The sequence below is a fragment of the Convolutriloba macropyga genome, chromosome 4 (assembly GCF_964194025.1).
Source record: "Convolutriloba macropyga chromosome 4, txConMacr16.3, whole genome shotgun sequence".
Lineage (NCBI taxonomy): Eukaryota > Metazoa > Xenacoelomorpha > Acoela > Convolutidae > Convolutriloba > Convolutriloba macropyga.
In genome coordinates, this window is record NC_134471.1 from 41,879,433 (window position 1) to 41,903,486 (window position 24,054).

The following is a 24,054-nucleotide window of genomic DNA, read 5'->3' on the forward strand; positions in this document are numbered from 1 at the left end:
CTGAATATTTATTTCATTTATAGACATAAACAGAGGCGCACTGTTCAACAATATACAATGTCATTCATTAATCTACTTAGTTTTTGATTTATTTGGGATATGAAATTACAAACTGGCAGATATATCATGTGATAATTTAATAGGCAATAAACTCCTAATTGCAATAAGTGAGCAGCACAGCAACAAATGCAGAAATATACATAAAAACAGAAAATTTATTTAGAGAGCATAAGGTCAGTTATCAGTTGATGAAAGCCTAAGGCATGAAGATGTTTATGATTTTGCAGTTTTGGACGGCTTTTTACTTGTGTGGGATGCCTTTCAGTGCTCAAGGTGTGGAACTAACTACTGTTGTAGGGCCTTTGATGAGCACTCGAAAGTCATTCTTATCATTCAAGAACTGTATTGACACTATTCATCCTCATTTGCGCTGGGAGGTATCTCTCTCAGGTTTAAAGCTGTCCTGGACTGCATCGTTCAAATAGAATCTGTTTTTTTAAACTTACTTTTAGTTTATTCTGTTCATCTTAACCCTCATGACGTTTCAAATTTTGTTCAATTTTCATGTTAATTTTCATAATAATGTTTAATTTTCGTGCTAATGCGACATTTGAATTAAATGCTCTTGGGCTGACTTCAAAAAGCCTTTCGTAGGCTCTCCGGCTAGTCCAGTCTTGACTTTGTATATGCCACCCATAAATGTTAATTTTTGTAATTTTAATAGTTCAAGACGAATTTAATTATTATTATTATACAGGTTTAGACTTTTCATTTTTAATCAAACAATAAGCTCACAGTAGTCTATATCAAAATAAATAGCACAATTCTTCAACGTACTAAATTCTGTAACGATCCCAAAGCTCTATAACCACGCAACGAGCAAGTAAAACCATTACTCCGTCTTATCGTCAGCAATTAGCAGCTTCCTCAAGAAATTTCAGTTGCTGTCGTATTACAACCATCCAGTCGCACCAACAATTTTCACATTAATCATGTGAACAAGTTTTGATAGATTAATCAACCATGGTCCATTGAACAAACCTTGCATCAAGCTTCCAGCTTTCGATTGGTTGATAGATCAAGAAAATACAAACAGAATATTGCACCAAGTTGAAATTCAGCTACCCGTCTTAAATTTTTCGTTCTAAGTTCAATTCTAAATTATTTTGAGGGCTAAAAACAGCGAACTGAATGGTCCTGGCGTGGATATGGTCACAAAAAATTTTGAAAGTGGGCTCCGTGCCGTATTTTCAACTCAATCTACAAGCCACTCAAAAGCTGCAATGTTTTAATTTATAGTATTTTGGAGTGGTCTATTCAGGTGACGAAAGAAGTGACGAAGTCGTTGAGAGGTATGGCTCCATTGACTGCATTGGTGAGAAAGGAGTCCATGGCCCTGATGCTCAGACCCTTTATTGAAGAGAGTAGCTGGATTATGCGACAGTACCTGAAGCCCAACAGCCAAATTTGACATTTAAACAAGTGTTCCAACTTAACTGTAAGAGTTTTTGCACCTCCGTAACGAGAACTGGTATACGAAACTCATTTGTTGTCATGGTTAAGATTGAGCTCTTCTTTAATGGTTTATTTCTTTGGGTTGTTTTTTCCATTTTTGGGTGAGAACGATTGGACAAAGAAGAGGTTAGGAAACCCCGCTCTCCGGTCATTCTCTAAGCGCAATTTAATTCATACAAATATCAAATCAAGCCTGAAAATGTCAAGAGAAAGAATGTTCGAGAACACATGAAAAACGAAAGAAGAGCTTCAGACGACGAAACAAAAAACCAGGACAAGTCTGGAGACACACTTCAAAAAATTGAATGAAAAACTTTGCACTAACATACCAGAGGAGCAGATCAATTGAACAATGCCAGCCAAATAGAAAAACAATGTCAAAATTTCAAAACTAAATAATAAAAACTAAACAAAAATATAATCATTTCTTAAACTCTTGAAGCTTTTACTACCCTGAAGGCCAAATATGACACACTGAAGCCATATATACCCATTAAGCCTTGAAAGAGGTTTATTTGCGAATAAAGATAGTAAAAAATCGAATGTGACAAATTGAAAAAATTTGAAATTGCAAAACTTAAAGTAAGTTTCTGATTTTCGCAATATTAAAATGTTAAAAACCAATCATTGTCTATCGGATCGGTCAAGTAAACCAAATGCAAGACATAAAAAAAGCTGCCCCGTAAAGCTCGATAAACCTAGAAAATGAAAAAAATTTTAATGGATTGCTGCTAGAAATTGTGACATCAATTTCAGAACCATTTCATTGTCACCAGAAACTATCCAGTAACACAATTTGCAGCCTTAAAAAATTTATTGGCTAATAAAGATCGATAAACTAGGCAAAACATAATTTTCAGAAAATTTGAAAAATTTTGAATTTTATCACAAAATTGCAAATATTAAAAAAATTGGAAACCATTCCATTGACCCCAGCAAATAAGCAGCTACATACTATCCGACCCCAGAGGAGGTTACCTGGCCGCGGAGGCTGGAAAACTGAAAAAATGAAGCATTTTTGAAAAAAAAATTCTAAAACAAGTAGAATTTTTAGCATTTATGTTTGCAGTACCACAACATATAGCTCACAAAAAGGTTATAAAACGTAAAAAAGTAAATATATCTTTCAAAAGACCTTTATAAACTTTGACAAACGTCAATTCGAGACTAATCAAACAAAAAACAAACAAAAACCAAACCAAAAAAAGACAAAAAACTTGAAAATTGCACCATTTTGGGCTCGAACACTCATAAAAATGACCTTTTAACCTTGAATTTAATCTTTCCCTGCAGCTGCACCACTCTAGGCACTTGAAAGTCTACTAAATTGAGCCTTAGGCCTCTAATGACACTAAACGCCTAGTGGGCATTACGTGTTTATCCTAAAAAAACAGAGCTCCAACACAACCCAATTCTCGTATTGTAAAACCATAGCAGGACACGTCTTGAATTAAATTTTAAAAAAATTGTAGAAAGTGAAGAAAAAATAGCACCCTCCTTAAAAAACAAGCCTACATCTTCAAACAAATCAATTACCAAAACATCTGCAAAAGTGAACAGAACACTACAAAAAGCAAAAAAAATATTATTTCATTTTTAGAAAAAGTTTTATTGGCGTTATTATTCCTGATAACCTCCGCCTCAAAAAATTGTTACACAATGGGAGTTTAGACAGAAAACAATATATTTCAAAACCATTGCAGACAAAATAAAAGCACAACACAAACTACAAATGGCAAAAAAACAAATAGCATAAAAACAGAAGCATATATCTAAAATCATATAAAATCATAATCTAAGAACATTGATGAAACAAAATGTGGGACCACGCAACTAAAGTTGCAACAATCAAAAGTTCAAAAATTATCGGAAATAAATGGTGTCACAGCCAATTAAATCATTAGCAAAAAAGTAATAAAGTAATATTAAATAGATTCAATTATGCCTAATTGGAGGACAAATGAAACCCATCGTTCATGAGACTAACCAATAGGATAACAAAAGCAATAACAAAAAGGTCAAAACCCAAAAATATCACAAAAAGAAAAATAGCGAAAAGTTAAGTCAAATTGTCTCACGTGAGAAATTCACTATCGAACATTTGTTTAAACCTTTTTTTCACTTTATTCTAAAAAGCAAAAACCACTCTACTGACAAGGCCTACTACATGCTATACAAAACTAATTTCCTATTTAATCACACTATTCACTTTGAAACAATATCACTAAAAATAATATGAGAAAAGACAAATCTGATAAAATTGATAAAATATCAACGAACCTGACTTCAAAGCATGCAACCGCCAAACAAAAATTGAAAAATCACGGGCAAAAAATATTTTTATTCCAAAATTGAAAACCAAATGATCGGAAAAACAAACTTTTGAGGTAGAAAATACAGGAAAGAGAAGAAATCCAAAGTTTTTTTTACAAAATAACTAGAAAATGCTAGCTCGGTAGTTCACTACAATAGTTCTAAAACGACCCTCTGATAATTCATCAGCTTGATCAATGACCCAGTCAGTTCTCATCAAAAGCATGCTAAACAACAACTTCGAAAAGAAACAACAAGGCACCTGGAAAAAGTACAAATGTGTTCATCGATTTCAGTGAAAAATGCCCTGTATAATATAAAAATTTAATTTCTCGGTAGCGTTACTGTTATTTTGCGAATACACTGAGACCCAATATTTATCAAGAAAAACAGTTGCAAAAAATCAAAAATCAGAAAATATAAAAAAAATTGAAAAACAAATGGTCCAGAATTTGACAAAATTTACTCGATTTTCTTTAACAAAACTACATTAAAATTAATATCAATCACAGATCCTCAAAACCATTAGACAGTCCATGCAATGGTCAAACAACAAAACTCAAAGTTACAAAACTAAAGGAGACTACAGAAATTGAAAAAGCGTTGAACAGGACAAAATGGCCAGAATAGCACAAAATTAAAACTATAGCCTAATATCTGCTTTAAAAGTTCAGAAATAACTTCAAACGTACCATTACCAGCTAAGATGATAGGGACAAACAATTTTGGCTTCGGAATTCAGAGTAACAACTAAAAAAAAGCTTTGAACAACCCTCAAGTGATGAAAACATGTTGCTCGCTTAGTGCCAAATTTCTCCATTTCTACTTTTCTCGCTCTCTCAGAATAATGCTTGAACAAAAACCTCTATAACTTGACTTTCTCTAAAACATCTTCTATAATGTCCTCAGATGAAAAAAAAATAACCGGACGAATTCCGCTAACGACTCAAGGTTGAAAATCGACCATGCCTACTAACCTATTGGATATCCTGTTGAATAATTACCATTGCGCAACGATTACAGGGAAAACAGCACAAGAAATCTAACTGACAAAAACTGAATTAGAATCTGATGAAATTTGCTTTTAGTTGAGAATCCAAAAAATTATTGGGAAAAACTATTAAGACCTTGTAATACAAGAAGTTTGCGACAAAATATAACGATTCGATATACACTCATACACTCTAAAAAATGGGTTCCTCAAGAGAAAAGGGAAGGGAAATAACGAAAGTCGAAATCAGAAACAAAAATTCTCTACAAAATGCCAAAATGCAACTTCCCAGACTTTATTCTGAGAAAAATTTCAATTACATCTGTCACTCACCAAATACTAATCAGCGACACACTAAAAAACAAATAAAATATGCAAAGAACGAAAAACCTGAAAAATAAAATTTGTTCAGGTTAAGTGTCATGTCTAGCCTTCAATTTCACTTTATAGTAGCAAACTCTGTGAAATGGGTCTTAATTAGAACTTGACCAACAAAAAGTACATTGAGAACTAAAAATTCACAAATCAACAAAAACTCAAAAACAGACAGAAGGCCAAAACTTGTTCAATTATAAGCAAACTTTCTTCAACAAAATGAAATTGATTATTATTTACATTATTATAAAATTAATTATTAATCAAATTCAAAGACCACTAAAACTACTAGAACAATTTATTTCAATCACACAACTACCTAAACGAATGCAACAAAAAAAGAAATATAACGGGCATATTGCCGTAAAATAGCCACCATTGATTCCCACTACGCCGATTGGGATAGAAGGAGCAGGCAGAACAACGATTAAAACTGTACAAAAACGTTTTTAAATTGCGAATTAGTTTGATTGGATATTGTAGTTATGCATATTCCTGTTTCTATGTGAGAGGATGCAGGTGCTAGTATCAAAGCGAAAACGCATTAGAAGTGTTAACTAAGACTTATAAGTTCAAGTAGCCGGCATCTAGAATTGTACTGTATGGTTTTATCCCGTTTCTATTTTGATTTCGTTCTTCGATGCTGATTCTGTTCACTTTATTCATATTGCTTTGCTGCGCAACTACTGTTTAAAAGCACTTTGGCCAGAATGTGCGAAGAATGAAACTAATCTAGGGAAGTCAGAACGATTTCATTCAAATTGTTGAACAAGCTGTGAACTAAGGAACTAAGGTAAAGCGAAACAAATTATCATTCGACGAATTAAAAAAAAACATAGCAGGACCAGTTCTGAATTAGAAATCAAAGAATTGACGCTAGTGAAATCCGCAAAACAAGCCTTCTTAAAAGATTATCCTCCGATAAAAAAAACCAAACCAAATAACAAAACCTCTACAAAAGTCTATTCCATTGCTATTAGAAACAGAGTGTTATCAATGTTATTATTCCTAACAATGTGAACTTCAAAGGAAGCTTCACAAAATGGAAGTTTCGACAGCAAACGCCAACTTTGTAGAAAACCACTGCAGACAAAATAAAAGGAAAACCTAAACATTTCGCAAAAAAGAGTTTCACAAAAATCACTGAAACACGCAACTAAAACATTAATACTTCGACATCTATTGCACTAGCTATCAAAAGAAACATAAATCAGCTAATGGAAAAATTTGCGGATCACTCTACAAAAGTAGCAACAAATGCCGGCAACAATCATAAGTCCAAAAAAGTCCACCACCAATGATGTCCAAACCGATTAAGTTACAAGCAATAAAAGTAAAAATGAATTAGATCCAATTATTCCTAATTGCAGAGCAAATGATCAATTAAAAATTGATCAAAACCAAAAAACCCCGAGTATTTTCTTAAAAACAATGCTAAAAGCTTTGAAATATAAAAACTAGATAAACTCAAATATGTCTAAAAATAAAGCCAACGAGATCTATCATTAATGAAGCTAAGCAACAATCAACAAAAAAACTACAAAAACTGATCAAAAAACTTCTATGTTTTGAAAGCAGCCGATGCCAAAATAGTTAAAACTGTTTGCTATTAAAAACAACCTGTAAATTGAAACAATGGGACTAAAAAAAGAGCCACTTGGTGACAGAAAAAAATTACAAGATGAAAAAAGCTTAAAAATCGCAAATATTTTTTTTGGAAAACGTTGATGTCATTGTCGAAAAAACCATTAATTTCAGCTTAAATCGTTTAACTAATTAAAACATGACTCATCACTGATGACCCATCACTGATGAGACTAAATTAAAAAACAAAAAGAACAAAATTAAAACATAGCTGGTAGATTGCCAGAAAATAGCCGCAATAGCTTCGTAGATCTGCAGTCTCAAAAAAACAGTAAAAAGGACCAAAAAATCGTCTTTTCATTGAAGGCTGATATGTTACATTTTGATTAAAAATCTGTATACGTTTTTGCTGCCTCTATTAGCTGCTCTCAAATAACCTTCATTAAGAGTGACACACACACACACCCATTTGACCTTATCTCTTTGAATTAAAGTATATAAAAGTCAATTTCAAAAAGAGGAAGTCATTTTTGAGAGTGAGGTAAGTCAAGTGTGACCAAAATTAAATCACGCAAATGAACAAAAAAACTCGCTCCACTAAAAGCGAAAAATGACGTCACGCACGCAATTCAGGTGAAATTGCATGAACGAATGAACGAAAAGCAGATTTGGAGTGGTTGTGACGTCATATGGTCGTAACAAAAATCGCGACGACGAAATAAAAAAACAAGAGAAGGCCAATAATAGCCCCAGCTATCGCTGTAAGGCTATTAAAAAAATCACGTTTTATGAAGACGAAGTGTCAAACTCTCCGAAACCCATTGGGTGCCTTCAGAGGGGTTCAAACAAGTGCAACTATCCATTATTAGAACACGCATTGCCTTTAAAAAGAATTCGTACAGAGAATGAAAGAAGAACTTTGAAAACAGAAGTCAAATTGCCGCTCGTGAAAAAAAAATTTGCTCTGAAAAACCCAAATCTGTTTAAACACCATTCTCTCACTTCACTCAAAGGCAGTTTGAAAAAAGTCACGCCTTTTGACTACTCAATTTTCGCTCCTCTTACTACTCCAACGTGACTAAAATCACTTCAAATTTCACTTCTCATTGAAAAGAAGAGATCAAAAAGTGTGAAGACCATTAAAAAAGACAGAACACCAATACAATTCAAATTTTTTGAAATTTAAAAACAGGAGCGTTATCATAGCAGGCTGAAAAGCTCAGGGCGGCGATTAATCAGCATACAAAGACTGCGGAAAAAGTCTGAAACAAGGCAAAATGGCAAAAATAGCTGAAAATTGGATTTAAAATTGTATTATTTGCTTCAAATAGTCAAAAATGCTTCCAACTAAACTATTTCTGGTTTAGGTATTTGAAGGAAACACCTTTGGCTGAACAAAATCAGAGATAACACTAAAAAAAACTGCTTCGAAAAAGCCGCACGTTATAAAAAATTTCGCTCGCTTAGTGGAAATTTTTTCACACCAATTTTTCTCGCTCTCTCCCAAATAACCGACATGAACAGAAAACCACTCTCTCTTCCCTCCATCCACCAAGTTCCTTCAGCAATTTGACCTTAACACAATGCTTTTCACTTATTTCACTTCCTATTTCAAATACACTCATCAAAGTCAACACTCCTCTTCGAGTCCAAAACATAGCCGGCAGATCGCCGGAATAGCTGCGAAATAGACTTGCGTGCCGTAAAATACAGATGGAAAAAGATACAGAAGTGAGTTGATAATAGTTATCGCCGCCGCCTATAAAACTTACAAGTTTATTTCAAAGGAGGTTGTTTTTGGGTTTAAAAAAAGTTTCCCTGTCGCGTCTCGAACCGGCGATCTCCGGATTAACAGCCAGTCGCCTTAACCACTCGGCTGTCGCAACATACAATCAACTTTGTTTTAGGAACAGATTCTGTTTCTGAATAACCGCAATTTAGGTCACGCAGAAAGCGTGAAATCAAGCGCGAAAAAGCCATTTAAGCAGTGACGAGGCAGAATGTTCTAGAACAAATGTAAAACGAAAATAAAGCGTCAGACGACGAAACAAAAAAAGCCAAGAGCACCGCAATATAGCTACGCTCAGCTTACAGCTTCGCAGCTATAATAAAAGACAGCATGCCGGTACAATTCAAACTCTTTGAACTGTACCAAGATCACCGCAATATAGCTCGGTTCAGCTTACAGTTTCGCAGCTATAATCAAATAGACTAGATGAATAGCCGCATAAGACCAATAGTAAAAATCCAGTTTAAGATTAATTAAATTAGCTGATCGTATTCCCTATGGCGAAAATGGAAACAGTTGAAAGAAGAGGAAGTTGTTAGATTTCTCTCAAAAGTGTGTCACTAACCTGAGTGGCTGTGTTGGGTGCTTAGTCTTGACGTATCTGCGGAGACACTGCATGAACCTGTTCTGCATCTCAGCTGCCAGTAACTGACTGCTCTCGTCTATATTCTTGCACCTCGCAAATGTCAACAAAATAGCCTATAACATAAAACAATTAATGGGTAGGCACCTATTTTTTTCCGAAAAGAACATGTAAATTATTAGATCTTGGTTGGTTTTCTATCCACCCCTCAGTTACAAACTAAATTAAATTTAAAATTTTTTGAAACAGCATTCCAAATCTAAGCACCAAAAAGAATTTGCTCACGTTCTCCTCTGAAGCTATGTCTGATTGTTATCTCTATCTCCGGATTTTTCAGTTTTCAGAATATTGCCATATTCACCTAATTTGAATCCCCCGCTCATTGGGCCGAGAAAAATCCCAGTGGCCGAGAAAAACAACATATTTTGTCCTCTCTCAATGGGTATCATTGAGCAAACGGTGCAAATCATAGGGGAGAATCTCTAGAGATCAGCCTTGCGGCTGAATCACGCTTTGCTGTAATGGATACTGCTTGTGCGAGTCGGCTATAGTCAACTGACAATGCCACAGGTTGGAAGCTTCTATTATCAGCAAACAGTGCTATTCGCTACAAGGTTTTTCGTACCAGCTGTCAAAAACCAATGAAAGTTTTAAATGAATTTCAGCTTCATTGCATTGTTGAGCTTAAGGCTGATATTGTTGGTAATATCAGGAGCTGTCAAGGCCCCCTTATGAATATTATAATGGGTATTCAGGAGCTGTCAAGGCTATTTCAGACTTATGCACAGCGCTTCTGACAAAAAGTTCTTTGTTTTGGCGAAGTGCCTACTTCGAAAGCTGCTGATTCATCTGCACTCCAACTGCGCACATAAAGATCACCCGGTGAAGGGTTATTCTCAGGTAGCATGCTCTTTTAATCGGAGACAGGTGAGAGATGGATGTGGTGCATGCAGACAGTAATTTGTCCCCAATACGATTGTGTCGTGCCAAATCCCCGCAGCCCTAGCGAGATGGCGTGATCACCGAGTTTATCCAGAAAAGCAGGCATGAAAAATGGACATATCCCCACCTTCATACACTAGAACATAGACAAAACTTTAGGACTGCTCGAAGTCCAAGACCTCGAAGTAGTGAAAAATGGGGTGGTCTACCGCACAGATATAGGATCCCTCCCTACCCAGTCTCGAACCTACGCCAAAATCACTCTATCTAACACCTAGAAAGCTGCCTACTCCCTTGAGCTACAAAACCCAAATACTGCTAACATTGTATCACTATTTACGGTTATTGGATTTTGTAACACAATTCTTTAAAACAATTCAAAATACCGCAAATTCTAAGGCAACTTGGCCCAGATGGTACGTCATTATGACCAACTGGGCTAAGTTGCCTTCTTGTAACCAAAATTACTTTTTATCATGATTGAACAAACAATGCTATCACAATTTTGGAATTTTATCTGAGTTCGAATAAATAAGCCACCCTATAAATACTAAGCTCCAAAACTTACAATCACTCAATTTCAGCAGTTACCATGAATAGCTGTCCAGAAAATTCAGATAACTTTCGATTCATAGTCTACAGTGCTCAAGTCCTCATTCCCTCTCAGTTTCCATTCGATTCAAACAGCAAGAGACGCAAGACCGACCAACGAGAGGCCAGTCAGACAACCCAAGTTCAGCCAAAAGGCCTTGCACACTGGATTGATCAGTTCACAGAATGGCAATTTGCTGTTGTTAACCATGAGCCATAAAAGACTCAACAGCATTTCAGATGGTGCGACGACATCTCATTTGAGCACCAACACATTCTGGTCTATACAAACGATAATCCAAAACATATGGAGAAGATCATCAAATCCTATATTCGCCATGAAAGCAAAATCCTCTTTGAGATCAAGGCAAGAATTTTTGCACCATCAAGCGCGATTCAGACGTTCAATCAGCAATTCTTGCGTCTCAACATATCAGACATTACAAGACGGGGAGACATCTTCGAGCAATTCACAAGAAACGCTGATACCGTAAGGGACATTTCACCCAAAAGATGTAGCGCAATGGAGACAGTGTGGGAAATTGAACGATCTTGCCCAAATCGGCGATTAGAGCCAGCAGACATGACGGATTATCAGAGAAGAATTCTGACGAAAATTGAAAGCCTTGAGAGTACCGATTCTCCGTTCAAGAACACTTTAGAAGACTACATTGATATATTGGCGACTGGCTGGGGATCAATTTACAGATCGGATCACTCGGTCTACTTGGAAGTTCAATGTGGAATGAATAATGCGCAGTGTACTTGCTGGGAATGTTGGGACGCTCCTTTAGAGGAGGACTGGGAGAACAAGGCGCGCAAAGAAGAGGTGGAAAATTCCGATGAATCATCTAAACAAACAAAGAAAAACTGATAAAAAAACTGTAACTATAAACACCATTTTCTTTATATACACTCTGTAAATCAGTTGGTTGGGGCATTTGAATGATAAACATTCCTGATATTAATAAAGTATTGAACAACTTTGAAATCGTTTCCAAGCATTTTCCTAGGAACGAAACAACAAAGAATGCCTTTTTGGCAGTTTGTATGTTCATTGAACCAAATTCTGATCTCCAGGTCATCAACAAACTGGCCCCACATGGTGGATTGATAGGACCTGGTGATAGCGGACTTCATAAATATCTCAAGCATTTTAAAATTTTGAGAACGCATGCTGCATTTCATGATGCCTTTGGGTTCATGAAAGAACAATACGCAACAGGGCCCGGCTATGTATACATTGTCTCAAACATTCCTAGCCATTTTCTTTTCGGCCACGTTACCGGTGTTCTTTTTTGGACAATATTCAAATTAGTTTTTCGGTCCTATTTTGATGCGTTGCCATTTTAGATGACTAGCAATAACTTAGATAACTTTACACTGCATATTTCAAAGCTCGCAGCTTTGCAATTTTTAAACAAAAATCAGAATGAAGAAATTATTTTGCGGAAACTGTGTTGGAAAAAGGTGGGTCAGAGATGTGTTCCCGTTCAAACCGAAATTGATCTTACTCGAGATGAAATTGAACTGCTAATTGAGGCAGCTAAACTGTTGGAATACTTTGTCGCTATATCACAGCAATCGAATAAGACGCCAACACCTGAGCCACCGCCTAGGAGTACACTATAGTCATGGCCGACTCACCGGATTGTCAGTTGGATTTTGCCAGTAAGATTATTTTTGATGATAACAATGAGGAGCGCCCACCGTGGAAACTGTGTGGAAACATTGAAAGATCTTTGGTATTTTACAGTATTCACATCTTTCTTTTGATTGGAGCGATTGCAACGAGCCTTTGCTTTCTGTTCATCAATAAGTTCTCAACCGAAAGACCAGAAATTTGGTCGCTTTTAGCATTTAGTATTGGCTGTTTTATTCCCACACCCAAATGAAAAAAAGTTATTGTAACGGAACCTCATTTGATGATGGTGGTCGTCGGACCCAGTGGATCAGGAAAAACACGCCTGGTTGCAGATATCCTCATCAAACAAGAACGTTTATTTTCTCCCAACTTTGACAAAGTGACATATGTATATCAGCATTGGCAAAAAGTTTATACAGAGCTTGCCAATATTCTTGACACAAAAATAAGTTTCATTCATGGACTTGATTGGAGCAAAATCAACTCTACTCATGAGAAAAATCGTCAACTAGTGGTTTTCGACGATGTGTACAATGAAGCCAGCGAACAAGAAGAATTTTTAAATCTAGTTATTTCTGGTCGCCATCAAAACAGACACGCAATTTTATTGAAGCATAATTTGTATCAAAAAAGTAAAAACTCAAAAACAATTGATCTTAATGTTACGCATATGCTTTTGCTGAAAAACCCCAGAGATATTATACAAATTGACGTTCTTGGCCGCCAATTGGGCAGCCGTAATCTTTTATTGTCAGCGTATAAAACTGCAACCAAGGAACCATTTGGACATTTGTTGATTGACCTGGATCCTCGATGCTGTGAGCAGCTACGGTTATGTTCAAACTTGACGGACAATTTTACAATATTTTACAGTTCACAAACCTTAGATAATAAAATTCAACTCGATGAATCATTCACATCATCTGACTACTTTCAAACTTCTTATGGGCTTCAAACCTGTACTGAAGCGTTTCGCAATTCTCCATCTTCATAATGAGTTTATAAAGTTTCTACTGGACAGTATTAATAACATTGTTCATGGGAATGTCTCATTAGCTCAAACTACTTTAAATGAGAGCAAATTAAAAAAATTTAAAAACATTTTAACATTTGTTTGTAATAAGAAAGTGAAGTTCAGTCAGAAACAAAAACTTCTCGCAACCAATCAGGGATTGCAGCTAATTAAAATAATTTATGAGCCCGTTCAAAATCATTTTAAAGATGAGCAAGCAAACTAAAGTAGAAGCAAAAAAGTTTTTACTTATTTCATTACAAACCTATAACGAGCTGTTGAACGGAAACAAAACAGTACAAGATAGCCAGACCTCAACCTCCACACCACTAAAGAATACTTACCTTCTCACAGCAACAAAAACAACGAAACAGACGTTGCAGCTCAATTGAGTGTTGCAGCCACCCTCAATCAAGTACCTAAGCCTGGTGGGTCAAACCAAGAAACAGATGAAATGGTAGCTAGGGAACATCAGCAAAATAATTTGAGTTCGGACGAAGCAAACGAAATAGTAGAACAACTATTATCAACTGGACTGACAAGTGGGAAAATTGAAAAATCAAAAGCAATAATCAAATTGTTGCAGAAATCAGAAACAATAGCAATTGACAAGCAAACAGGAAAATTACAAAACAAATCCGGAGGACCTCCATCAGACAGCAATTTATTTCAACTTTTGATGAACATTCAGCATCCCACAAAAAAAATTTCACCTGCAGACCTTGAATTGATTAGAGCATTGAAAATTGCTCAACACTTAATTGCAAATACAAACGCCAAGGCAGTCAGCCCTAAACTTACGAGAGATTCGAACACCACATGGCTTTCCATGTTTTCTCCCAGATACTGAACATCTCAACACTACACCTTCTTATTGAATTGCTCCTAATACTTGCCGGAGTGGAGAGAAACCCGGGACCAGCCAGGAAACTCAAATGTGGAAGCTGCAAGAAACTTTTGGGGAAAATTACAAAAAAACGACCGCTTTTCTACTGCACAATATGCGGTTGGGTGCATTACCAGTGCTCTGGCTTACAAAATGTAAATGACTACAACAGCAGAACTTTTACTTGCACAAAATGCAGAAATGAAAGGGTAATCTCATCAGCAATCACCCATAGCCGTGGCCTACAAACTGCACAAAAATTCTATACCAACTCAAACTACCCCTCAGCCTACGGCAGTGTCAATAGATTGATAAAAGAAACCGGACTAAAGCGGAAAACTGTAGAGACCTATCTGAAAACAAACTCAACATACACCAAGTTCAAACAAACTAGGCACCGTTTTCCCCGACTGAAGGTGCAATCATACCGCTTGAATGAAATTTGGTCCCTTGATCTCGCAGATATGCAATCACTATCTGCCGACAACCGAAACACCAGATATTTACTAGTCGCTGTGGACACATTAAGTCGTTTCCTGCGTGTTCAACCAATGAAAAACAAATACGCCACCACAACTAGGAGAGCTTTTGCAACAATGACAACAAAAATCAGACCAGAGAAAGTGTGGACTGACGATGGGAAGGAATTTTTAGGCTCTTTCAAACAGTTTTGCGAACAGAAAAAAATAATTCTCTACCAAACAAGAAACGAAAAGAAAAGCGCTTTTGCAGAACGAAACATCCGATCAATCAAGTCTCTGATTTACAAGTACTTGAATGAAAACCATACAAGCAGCTACATAGATAACCTACAAAACGTTGTCAATGTAATCAACTCGCGTGTAAACAGAGTGACTGGTCTCGCTCCGAAAAAAGTGACCAAGCAACATACAAGCTTCTTGGTATCCCTCACATTGAACGAGAAGATCCAAAAACCAAAATTTTCAGTTGGTGAAACGGTTCGGATAAAGAGAAATATTAAAACCTTTCATCGTGGTTATCAGATACAATTCAGTCACGAGATATTTCGAATAGATAAGGTCCTCACACTCAACCCTCCAACATACCGTGTAGTTTCCCATGAAACAAGTGAAGCGATAGACGGCAGATTTTACGAAGCTGAACTAACAAAATATTCCGAAATTTAATATGACATCATTAGACAGCCTTAGAAGTTTCACAATAAATTTAATTTCAAACTCGTCCACAAACACTTACCCCGGCAACACAATGGCATCTTTTACCAACTTGTTGCCAAAAACAATTGATCTCAACAAAAAATTTGGCCGCTGGCAAGTGGCATTGCTCGAAATTTCATGGCCCGCTAAATTTCAAAACGTTACACAAGGATTACTAGAAACTAATCATGGGGAATCAGAGTCCTCTGAAGATGATAACGATGATCATGACGATGATGGCGATAAGGTAATAGAGCCAACAAGTGCTGACCAGCTCTACGTTGACATAGGCCGTCGTCGGCGTCGACCTACAGGTGCGACGGACAGTCCTGCAAAAATTTCCAACTCGAGATGCACAATTGACACCGGGTACTACCCATCGATTGATCATTTGATGAGCAAAATTTTTGCTAAGAGTTTTCGATCAAGACACGCAACTGATTGGCCTTACAATTGGTGTATATCAAGTCACAGTCAAAAGCTAAAAATATTGCCACGAGGTCACCAAAAAGATGATTTCCAGTCTACAGAAAACGAGGACGGTTTTCTGACAGCCGCCAGCTCAAGTGAAGATGAAGGCCAACAGACATGGAACGGAACAAAACCCTTTGAAACACCATCCAGTATAGAACTCATTTCCAGTGACCTTCAAAATATTCTTGGTACAGACATTCTTAAAGTTGGCGTCAACCCAAAATTTCCAGTTGACATTTCAGGTGGGCGCCATACAATGTTTGTCTATTGTGACCTCATACAGGATGAAATACTGGGCAACACTTTCACATCACTTCTTAGATCAATTGCGATCAACAGTACATCAAATAGGAAACTAGACGAGGTAGCAACTATTTGTCACCAATCCTTCTCAAACCTGCAGTGGAAAGATGTAGTCAAGTCATCATTTCAATCAATAACCATAACTATTCGCGATGAAACAGGCCAACTTATGCCTTTTCTATCAATAGGTCGCAGCTGGCTGACTCTGAAATTCCAACTTTTGCCCCAATAAAAATCATTTATCCCATTACGAACACAAAAAGCAGTCGCTCATGGACGCACATTACGACGCTCAAATTACAAGAAATCAAGACAATTTTGTTACCCATGTAGGCCCTGCCAGACAATTTGGTTCAGGTGCCGCTGGTCTTGGTGCTCTAGCTGTGCGTATTGGCCGTTGCACATTACCTCTTTTGAAAAAATACGCATTGCCGATTGCCAAGAAGGTTGGACGGAATCTTGTCAGTGCAGCAATTCCAGAAATTGGTCAGATGATAGCCGGAAAAAAGAAGCTAAAAGCTGTTGCGAAAGATTCGATCAAAAAATCAGTTTCAAAAACAATCTCAGACTCCGTGAAGCCGTCCCGCTCGCGTGCGGCGCCGAAAGGACTGCGCTCCACGCACGCATCGGGCGCCCGGGCCCGCGTCGCCGCGCCGTCCGTACGCCCGGTGGCGGGCGGGAGCCCCCCCAGGGAATCCTTATCAGCAAATACACGAGAGATAAGAAAGACAACCTCTCGCAAGCGGACTGCAAAAACGATCAACGGCAGCACTTTTAAAAATTCAAAAGCCAAACGCAGTCGAACTGATATTTTGTCAAACATAAAGTACTAAATGACCAAGTTTACGACCTTAGCAGCAGATATTGCCAACCCTGTAACACATACAGCGCTAGATTTTTTCGAAAAACCCAATGTTCTTGTTAATTATGAAAGCGGATTCGACCAGGAAATCTACCCACAAGTTGGTTCTCGAGGTCCAACCTTGGATTTTCTGATTTGTGGAGATCAACGCAATTGCATCGACCTCAATTTTTTACAATTAGGACTTCAAGTGGCTATTTACACGCCCGATGGAAAAGATCGTATCAAGGCAAGCGACGCAAGCAAGGTTGTTTTTGCAAATAACGCGCTACACAGTCTGTTTTCACAAGTTGAAGTATACGCTAATGGAATTCTGATTTCGGACAGCAACAACACGTACCATCATCGCGCTTTTTTGGAGACCGAGTTGACAACAAACAGTGATAGTAAGGAGACTTGGGCAGCTTGTCAGGGATACACTTACGATCCAGAACCCTCATCAGATGCCAATAAATCAGAATGGCTGCAATACCGCTTAAAGGACACATTGACCGGCGACTACACGTTCAATTTCTATGGCTCTCTCTATGTGGATTTTTTCAGTTGCGAAAAACTAATGCTCCCGGAAGTTGATATTCGAATAAAACTCTACCGCGCCAGTAATGAGTTCAGTCTGATTAGCTTAGGTGACGACTCAGACAAAATGTTTACAGCAGTTATTGAAAAAGCCTCGCTGTTCGTTCGCAAAATTACTGTGACCGAGTCCGTTCGGCTTTCAATTGAAAGGGCACTGCTAAAAGCGCCTGCAAGGTATCCTTATATAGAATCCTTGTGCAAAAGCTTCATCATGCAATCTGGACAAAACTCTTTTGTTAAAGAGTCCATATTTGGAACTGAGCCAATCAGACGCTTAACGTTGTGCATGGTCGCGAACGACAAGTTTAGAGGTTCGAAGGACACAAACCCGTTCTTGTATCACAAGTACGACATGAAACGAATCGAAATAATACGCGGTAACGGCTTACCAATAGCAGGCACTCCCGTCGACACAGAGAACAATGTCCGCATATATCACAACAGTTTAACGGCTCTGGGATTTAAAAACGGTGGAAACAAAATTTCTCTGAAGGATTTTGCAAACAAATTCATTGTAACCTTTGATCTGACATCATCACAGGAGGCGTCTAAAAACCTCACATTATTCCCCGAATTGACAGGAGCACCAATAACCCTCAAATTATTTTTCTCTGAAGCTCTCCCAGAGGCAGTTGAGCTTTTTTTGATTGGAGAAAGGTTCAGTCAGGTCTTTATTGACGCAAAAAGAAACATCTCCAAAAACCAAACTATTTTCAATGGATAACGTGTCTATTAAGAAAGTAGCTAAAAAGTTTTGTCTCCTAAAGTTTACTTTTGGAGGCGTATGGTCGGCCAACAATTTTCCAAAAATAGCACAACGCAGCTCTCGTTTCCAAATAATAAACACTTCCCCTTCTTATATGAGGGGAACACATTGGATACTGATTGTTGTTATTCATTCAACCTTTTCTGGAACTACTACAAACTCAAATAAGAGGCGGGGTGGTAGAGAGAGTCATGTTAAGCCAGCAAAGAAGTCAATAACTAATATAGTAATTTGGAATAGCTTGCCAATTCCACTAAGTTTCTATGTCGATTTCTACGAAAGGGTGCATCTTATTTATTCAAATTGTGACAAATATACTATTCGTGAAATTGCCTCATCACCTCATCCACAATCCCAATCTTCCAATTTGTGTGGCATGTACTGTCTTTACACAGCATTGAAAATTTTTGAAAAAATTGGACATGCCTACTACAATGACTCAAAAGACTGCATAAGTGCGGTGAAGCAATTTCGACACCTTGTTGAGAGCGCAGTTAAAAATATTGGTTTGATTAATGAAGTAAATTTGATACGATTTTTTAATAGCCGACTGCAGTCAAAACATACGTTCAAAATTATGTAATAAAAATTTGTATTTGACATTTCTAATTTCTCTAGTCTGAGTCAGATTAAGGAACAATCAGCCTCGATCGCTTTGCAGGCAATACTTCAATTGAACAATTTTCATCATCGCTCTCGCCAATCAATTCGTCTTCTATCGCCTCATCATAAATGAAAGGGTTCCCAGTCCCACACTCTTTCTCGCTATCACCCTCTTGCTCATTGTCACTCAGATCACTCCAATTCAAAGTAGGTTCATTTTGATCGAACTCTCGCGGAAAGAACCCGGGATCAGGTGGAGCTAAAACATAGTCACCATAAAATTTGTTCTAATTGCATTATTTAAAAAAAATCATTTAACAACCGAAAGATGAAGTTGATGCCGTGGAGACAGAATCTGCGTCATGTGGAGTGAGCTCTTTGAACTCAATTAAGTTCTTCTCTTCGTCAGCTGACAGTGAAGCTCGATCGTCGTCGTCGGTATCGCTTGAAAAGTCAGTACTGGTTGTGCAAGGTTTTGGTGGCTCCTGGCCAAGACTATAATGACCGTACGGTAAGGTGTCAATGCCATTATCAAGAATAAACCGCTTGTCGTCGAAACAGCTCAGAGCTGTTTTATTTGTAGTCGTAACTTGTATCTGGTGATTAGCGGAATGTATTCTGGTCATTGGCGCCCTGCTGCTAACACCTGTTTGAAGACACTGGAGGTATTTGTCGTGATGAAGCGTTTTCTTAAGTACCTTCTGAACGCCCTTTGCACTCTGTTTAACACCGCTGACAAATTTGATACTATACATTTTCGATCGCAAGATTACACTTTCCTCCAAAACTGATCCATTTAATTCATCTGTCATTGTCAAAGGAACTTTTTTGTTTGTCGGGTCGAAAAGTGGATGAGATGTTGGATAGTCGCTCAAATCTAGCAAATGTTTGAACTCCTCCATGTCCTTATACAGATCATCAGTCTCTATGCGATACAAAAGTGAGTCCGTGTCCTTATACGTGACGCAAATTCGCGAACCGTATCTTGGTCTCATCTCGTTGTAATGAAAATTGTATAGTGCGAGTTTAGAAAGATCAAGGATGGCCGCTCCCACAGGCGTTGGTTTATCCCATTTAACAGTTGGCACGGAGAAGTAAAGGGAACATAAGTTGTCACTGATAATTTGGAACGATTTGAAATTCGGTTTTGATGTTAGTTTCGAAGCTTTAACCTGATCCGAAACAAACTGAATGTTTTTTCTGTTTCGTTTATTCTCCATGGTTTTCTCGAAACAGGCGTTGGACATAAGTTTGTAGAAATTTTTTTCGAAGGTAGTTGATGCCATTTTTCGCATAGAAGTGTTCTTTTCAATATAAGGACGCAACCAGTCTGACTGATTAAACTGGAGCACGCGATGAAGAGCAACCACTTTCAGTCCCTGTTCCAGATAAAACAACAAATTTTCAATATGACAGATATAATTCCTCTTATCAAATAAAGTTTCCACAAGCTTCGGAACAGATGCCCGGTTTTGAGCTAACTGCTTACTATAGGGCGACAACCAGTCGTCGCTAATAAAAAGTTTCTCAGGAGCCAGTGGAAAATCAGAATGATCGTTGTGAATCGAGGCGGGATAATTGAGATCAACTTCAACAAAGTAACCGACACTATCTTTGTTTTTATAAGTCTCAATGAGAGAATCAATATCAGCAAACTCAGCCCACTGGTATCCGTCTTTTGGCAGTTTTTTCATCATTATCCCACCATAAAGCGAGGTTACGTCTAAAAACGCCCCATAAACTGACTTTTGATCCTTGTTGTAACCATTCAGATCCTTGTTGTTTGCTCGAAAGTGGCGAAGGGCTCCTACTCCGTTGAGACCACCTCTGATTGCTTTTTCGCAAAAGAGGAGCATATCAACATCCGAAAGCAATCCAAGTTCAACGTCCGTTGTTATCAACATTGCGTCCCAGCTGAGATTAGGTGCACTGTAGAAGTATGCTGGATCTAGACGGTAAACATTAATGCACACTGAACGGAACAGTTCAAATACATCGGCCAGCAAAAAGACATCAGTTTCCAAATAAGCATCGTGGTAATCTCCAAAGTTGTCACATTTGAACAACTGATACATTTCAACAGCTTTCTGATGCATTTCCTCTGTGATATCTATCTTTCCTGTTAATGTGTTTTTCCACTCTTCACCGTAAACGGGAAGACCATGCTTTTTACTTTTCAAAAGATAAACTTTTCAAAACAGTCCAGATAGGAGGAGGGAAAAATTCTTTGCTTCTAATTCTTTTGAAATCAGCATCTGAGTATTGAGAAAAATGGCTACGAAGCAACTTAAGATCACCATCTTGTAACGTCTGAGCCAAAGAATCAAGACCTGAAGCCATAAAATTGAAACTATCGAGAAAACGTATTTCGTTTCGAACAATTTTCTCAACACCACATTTATTGATGTAGGTCTTAACAGGAACTTGAACCGAAAAAGAAATAAACGTCTCCTCAGTTCTGGATATTGCAGAGAGAATTTCGTTTTCCTCCAACACAAGGTACTTCACTATGTGATGAGCATCGTATCGCGACAAATTATGAAAGAGAACCGGTAAAAACGATCCAACTGTAACAGCTAAATTGCAAGCTGAGTGCGCCACTCCAAGCACAGTTCCAGTTAAATGACAGTGATGGACTACTTTCTCCTCAGTGATTAGAAAATTTTTTTCACAAATGCAACACGGCGCTGTCCAGTTCTCAACAAAGTCTTGTTTCGCAGAATTTGACATTTTTAGAAAGCGATAACGTTGTCGCTCGGAGTCCGCCCATTTAACCCAACTTCGCAAAGTACTCATCAGAACTGAAATGCAGTCTTCTCCTCTATAAAACTTCTTTAGTTGCACGTTGGAATTCCTGCTGTCAACTAATACAGCACCGAAACTACAAGGGTACTGTTTTTCAACGACAAAACTCGAAGCAGAGCTTTCATTTAAGCCATTTCTGACAAGTTCCTCAACTGATTCAAAAGCCTCAGTTCGAACATCGAGAGCCTCTAGATCCGCATAAACCACGAAAGGGCATTTGAAAGTTTTTTGCCAATTTTTGAATTTCACCGTTGACCTTCTTCAGGCATCTGAATAACTTGAGGTTGATGATGCTCGCAGAGAGATTTATCCAGCTTAAACTTTTCTCGCGCAATGCTCTGTAGACAACGCTCGCAAAATTTTCGTATATTGTTCTTTGAGTTGGCGGTGGCAGGCGAACGCAGCAAAACTTTCATAACACGATCCAAATTTTTTATCAGGCAATAATGCCAATTGTTTTCTTCTGATAAAAGTAACAAATTTATTCTTTTGGTTTTGCCTCTGTACTTGCTCAAATAAACAGGATAAAACTTTGTCTGTTCATAAGCGAAGACGTTGATTCTAAGGTGATTATTTTTCTCAAAAGCCGGTATGTCAGTTAGAGCAACTGGCATTTTTTTCGGATTGTAGTGAAGTGCGCTAAAATTTTGACGGTAACTTTGAGGTCTTTCTTGATTTTGCTTCATAGGGAAAAGCGCAGCCAACACAGAGTAGAGAAAACAAAAATTATCCTTTAGATTCTTGATGTTCAGAACCGATTTTCGTTGATTTTCGAGTTCCGGCGGTGTAGCTATATATGATCCGGCTCGGAGAGGCGCAAACTTTGTAACCTTCAGCTCAACTAAATGCAATTTTTCAATAACCCATCCACTTCCAGCTGTGCAGAAAACGTTGATTTTAGTCAACAGTTTATCGACGTGTGAAAAATATTCGTCGGCTGTTAAAGTCGTCGAGAGGCTTTCCATTGGACTGTGAAAAAAGCAAACAGTGCTATCATCGGTCAACGGCATCACAAATTTCACTTCAATACACATTCCAAATTTGATCAATATCAAATCTTCCAGTTTGCTGTTGATGAAGTCAATGATATCACTTTCCTTATTAACAAGAAACTCAAAAGGGTCAAAATTGGAGTCTCCTGATAATTTCAGCCGAAAGGACTGGAAGTGCTCCGAATAGCTTTTCTTTCACGCTCTAATAAAAAATTATCGTTTTGACAAAGATGAGCAGGATTTGTTCTGGCAGCAGGAGCAGTCACTGAATGCTCATCCGTGCAGTGTTTCTGCCATGCGTCCTGTTGACCGAAAAAGGTCTGACATGTGTTGCATCTTACTGAACGATCAAACTTGTGCACATTCTTTAGGTGACGGACTAAGTTTTTGGCAAGCGTAAAAACAGTTTGGCAATGGCCACATCGAAAACTCTGATCAGGCAGCTCGGAATGTTTTTGATGCCTATGCAATAGAAAATCTTGTCGTTTCGCAAAGTCTTGATTACACAAATTGCATTTCACCATAACGCCTAAACAAACTATTTAAATCAATTTTTATTATTTATTCCTTGTAGGAAGTGGCTACAAGGAAGTCTCTGGCGTTGTTCAATTGAACAAGCCAGAAAAGATGCAAGGGTCCAGTTTATTCAAAACCGGGAGTCCAAGCATCTTTTTTTGTTTAATTCCTGTAATGGAGGATAGTCGGAAAACAGACTTCGAAAAACATACGTTTTTCGAAATCTATTTCCCAACTATCCCCCACCCGACTTCTGCTTGGTCCCTTCGACGAGAGGTAGCCAAGACTGACGGAAGCCAGAAGGAGAATTCAGTATCCTTAGTGATGTATAAGAAAACTACAAGAAACAAAAAGAACAGAGTCAAAAATTTTGAACATCACTCTGACGCTCAAAACATCAACTCTGTTCTCTTTGTAACTTGCAGCTTTCTCACATCAAAAAGCATACTGATTTCAGTAATCTTAGCGAGGTATAAGAAAGCTGCATATAAGAAAAAAAAACAAAGTCGAAAATTTTGAACATCACTCTGAAGCTCAAAACCTCAACTCTGTTTTCTTTGTTACTTGCAGCTCCCTCACATCACAAAAATTACTGATTCCTAATTTTTGCTTTTTCTGTTGTAATTTTTGAATGCTTTTAGCAGTACTATCAAGACCACGAACTATTAATTTTGAGAGCACATCTCAAAATAGCATGCCGATCTGTTTTTGATTAGCAATTAAAATCAAACGGGACTCAAAGTTTCAGACTTT

General features: G+C 37.7%; 1 protein-coding gene across 1 annotated transcript in view; it reads right to left on the bottom strand.

Moving 5' to 3' along the window:
* Positions 1–604: 604 nt before the first annotated feature.
* LOC142337685 (retinoic acid receptor gamma-like) overlaps positions 605–24,054 on the bottom strand; it is a 497,928-nt gene continuing 474,478 nt past the window's right edge. The window contains exons 7-8 of the mRNA XM_075387124.1: positions 9,133–9,266; positions 605–1,447 (exon numbers count right to left, since the gene is read on the bottom strand). Of these exons, the coding sequence (XP_075243239.1) occupies positions 1,318–1,447; positions 9,133–9,266 (264 nt within the window). The 3' untranslated portion in view covers positions 605–1,317. The remainder of the gene's footprint in view (positions 1,448–9,132; positions 9,267–24,054) is intronic.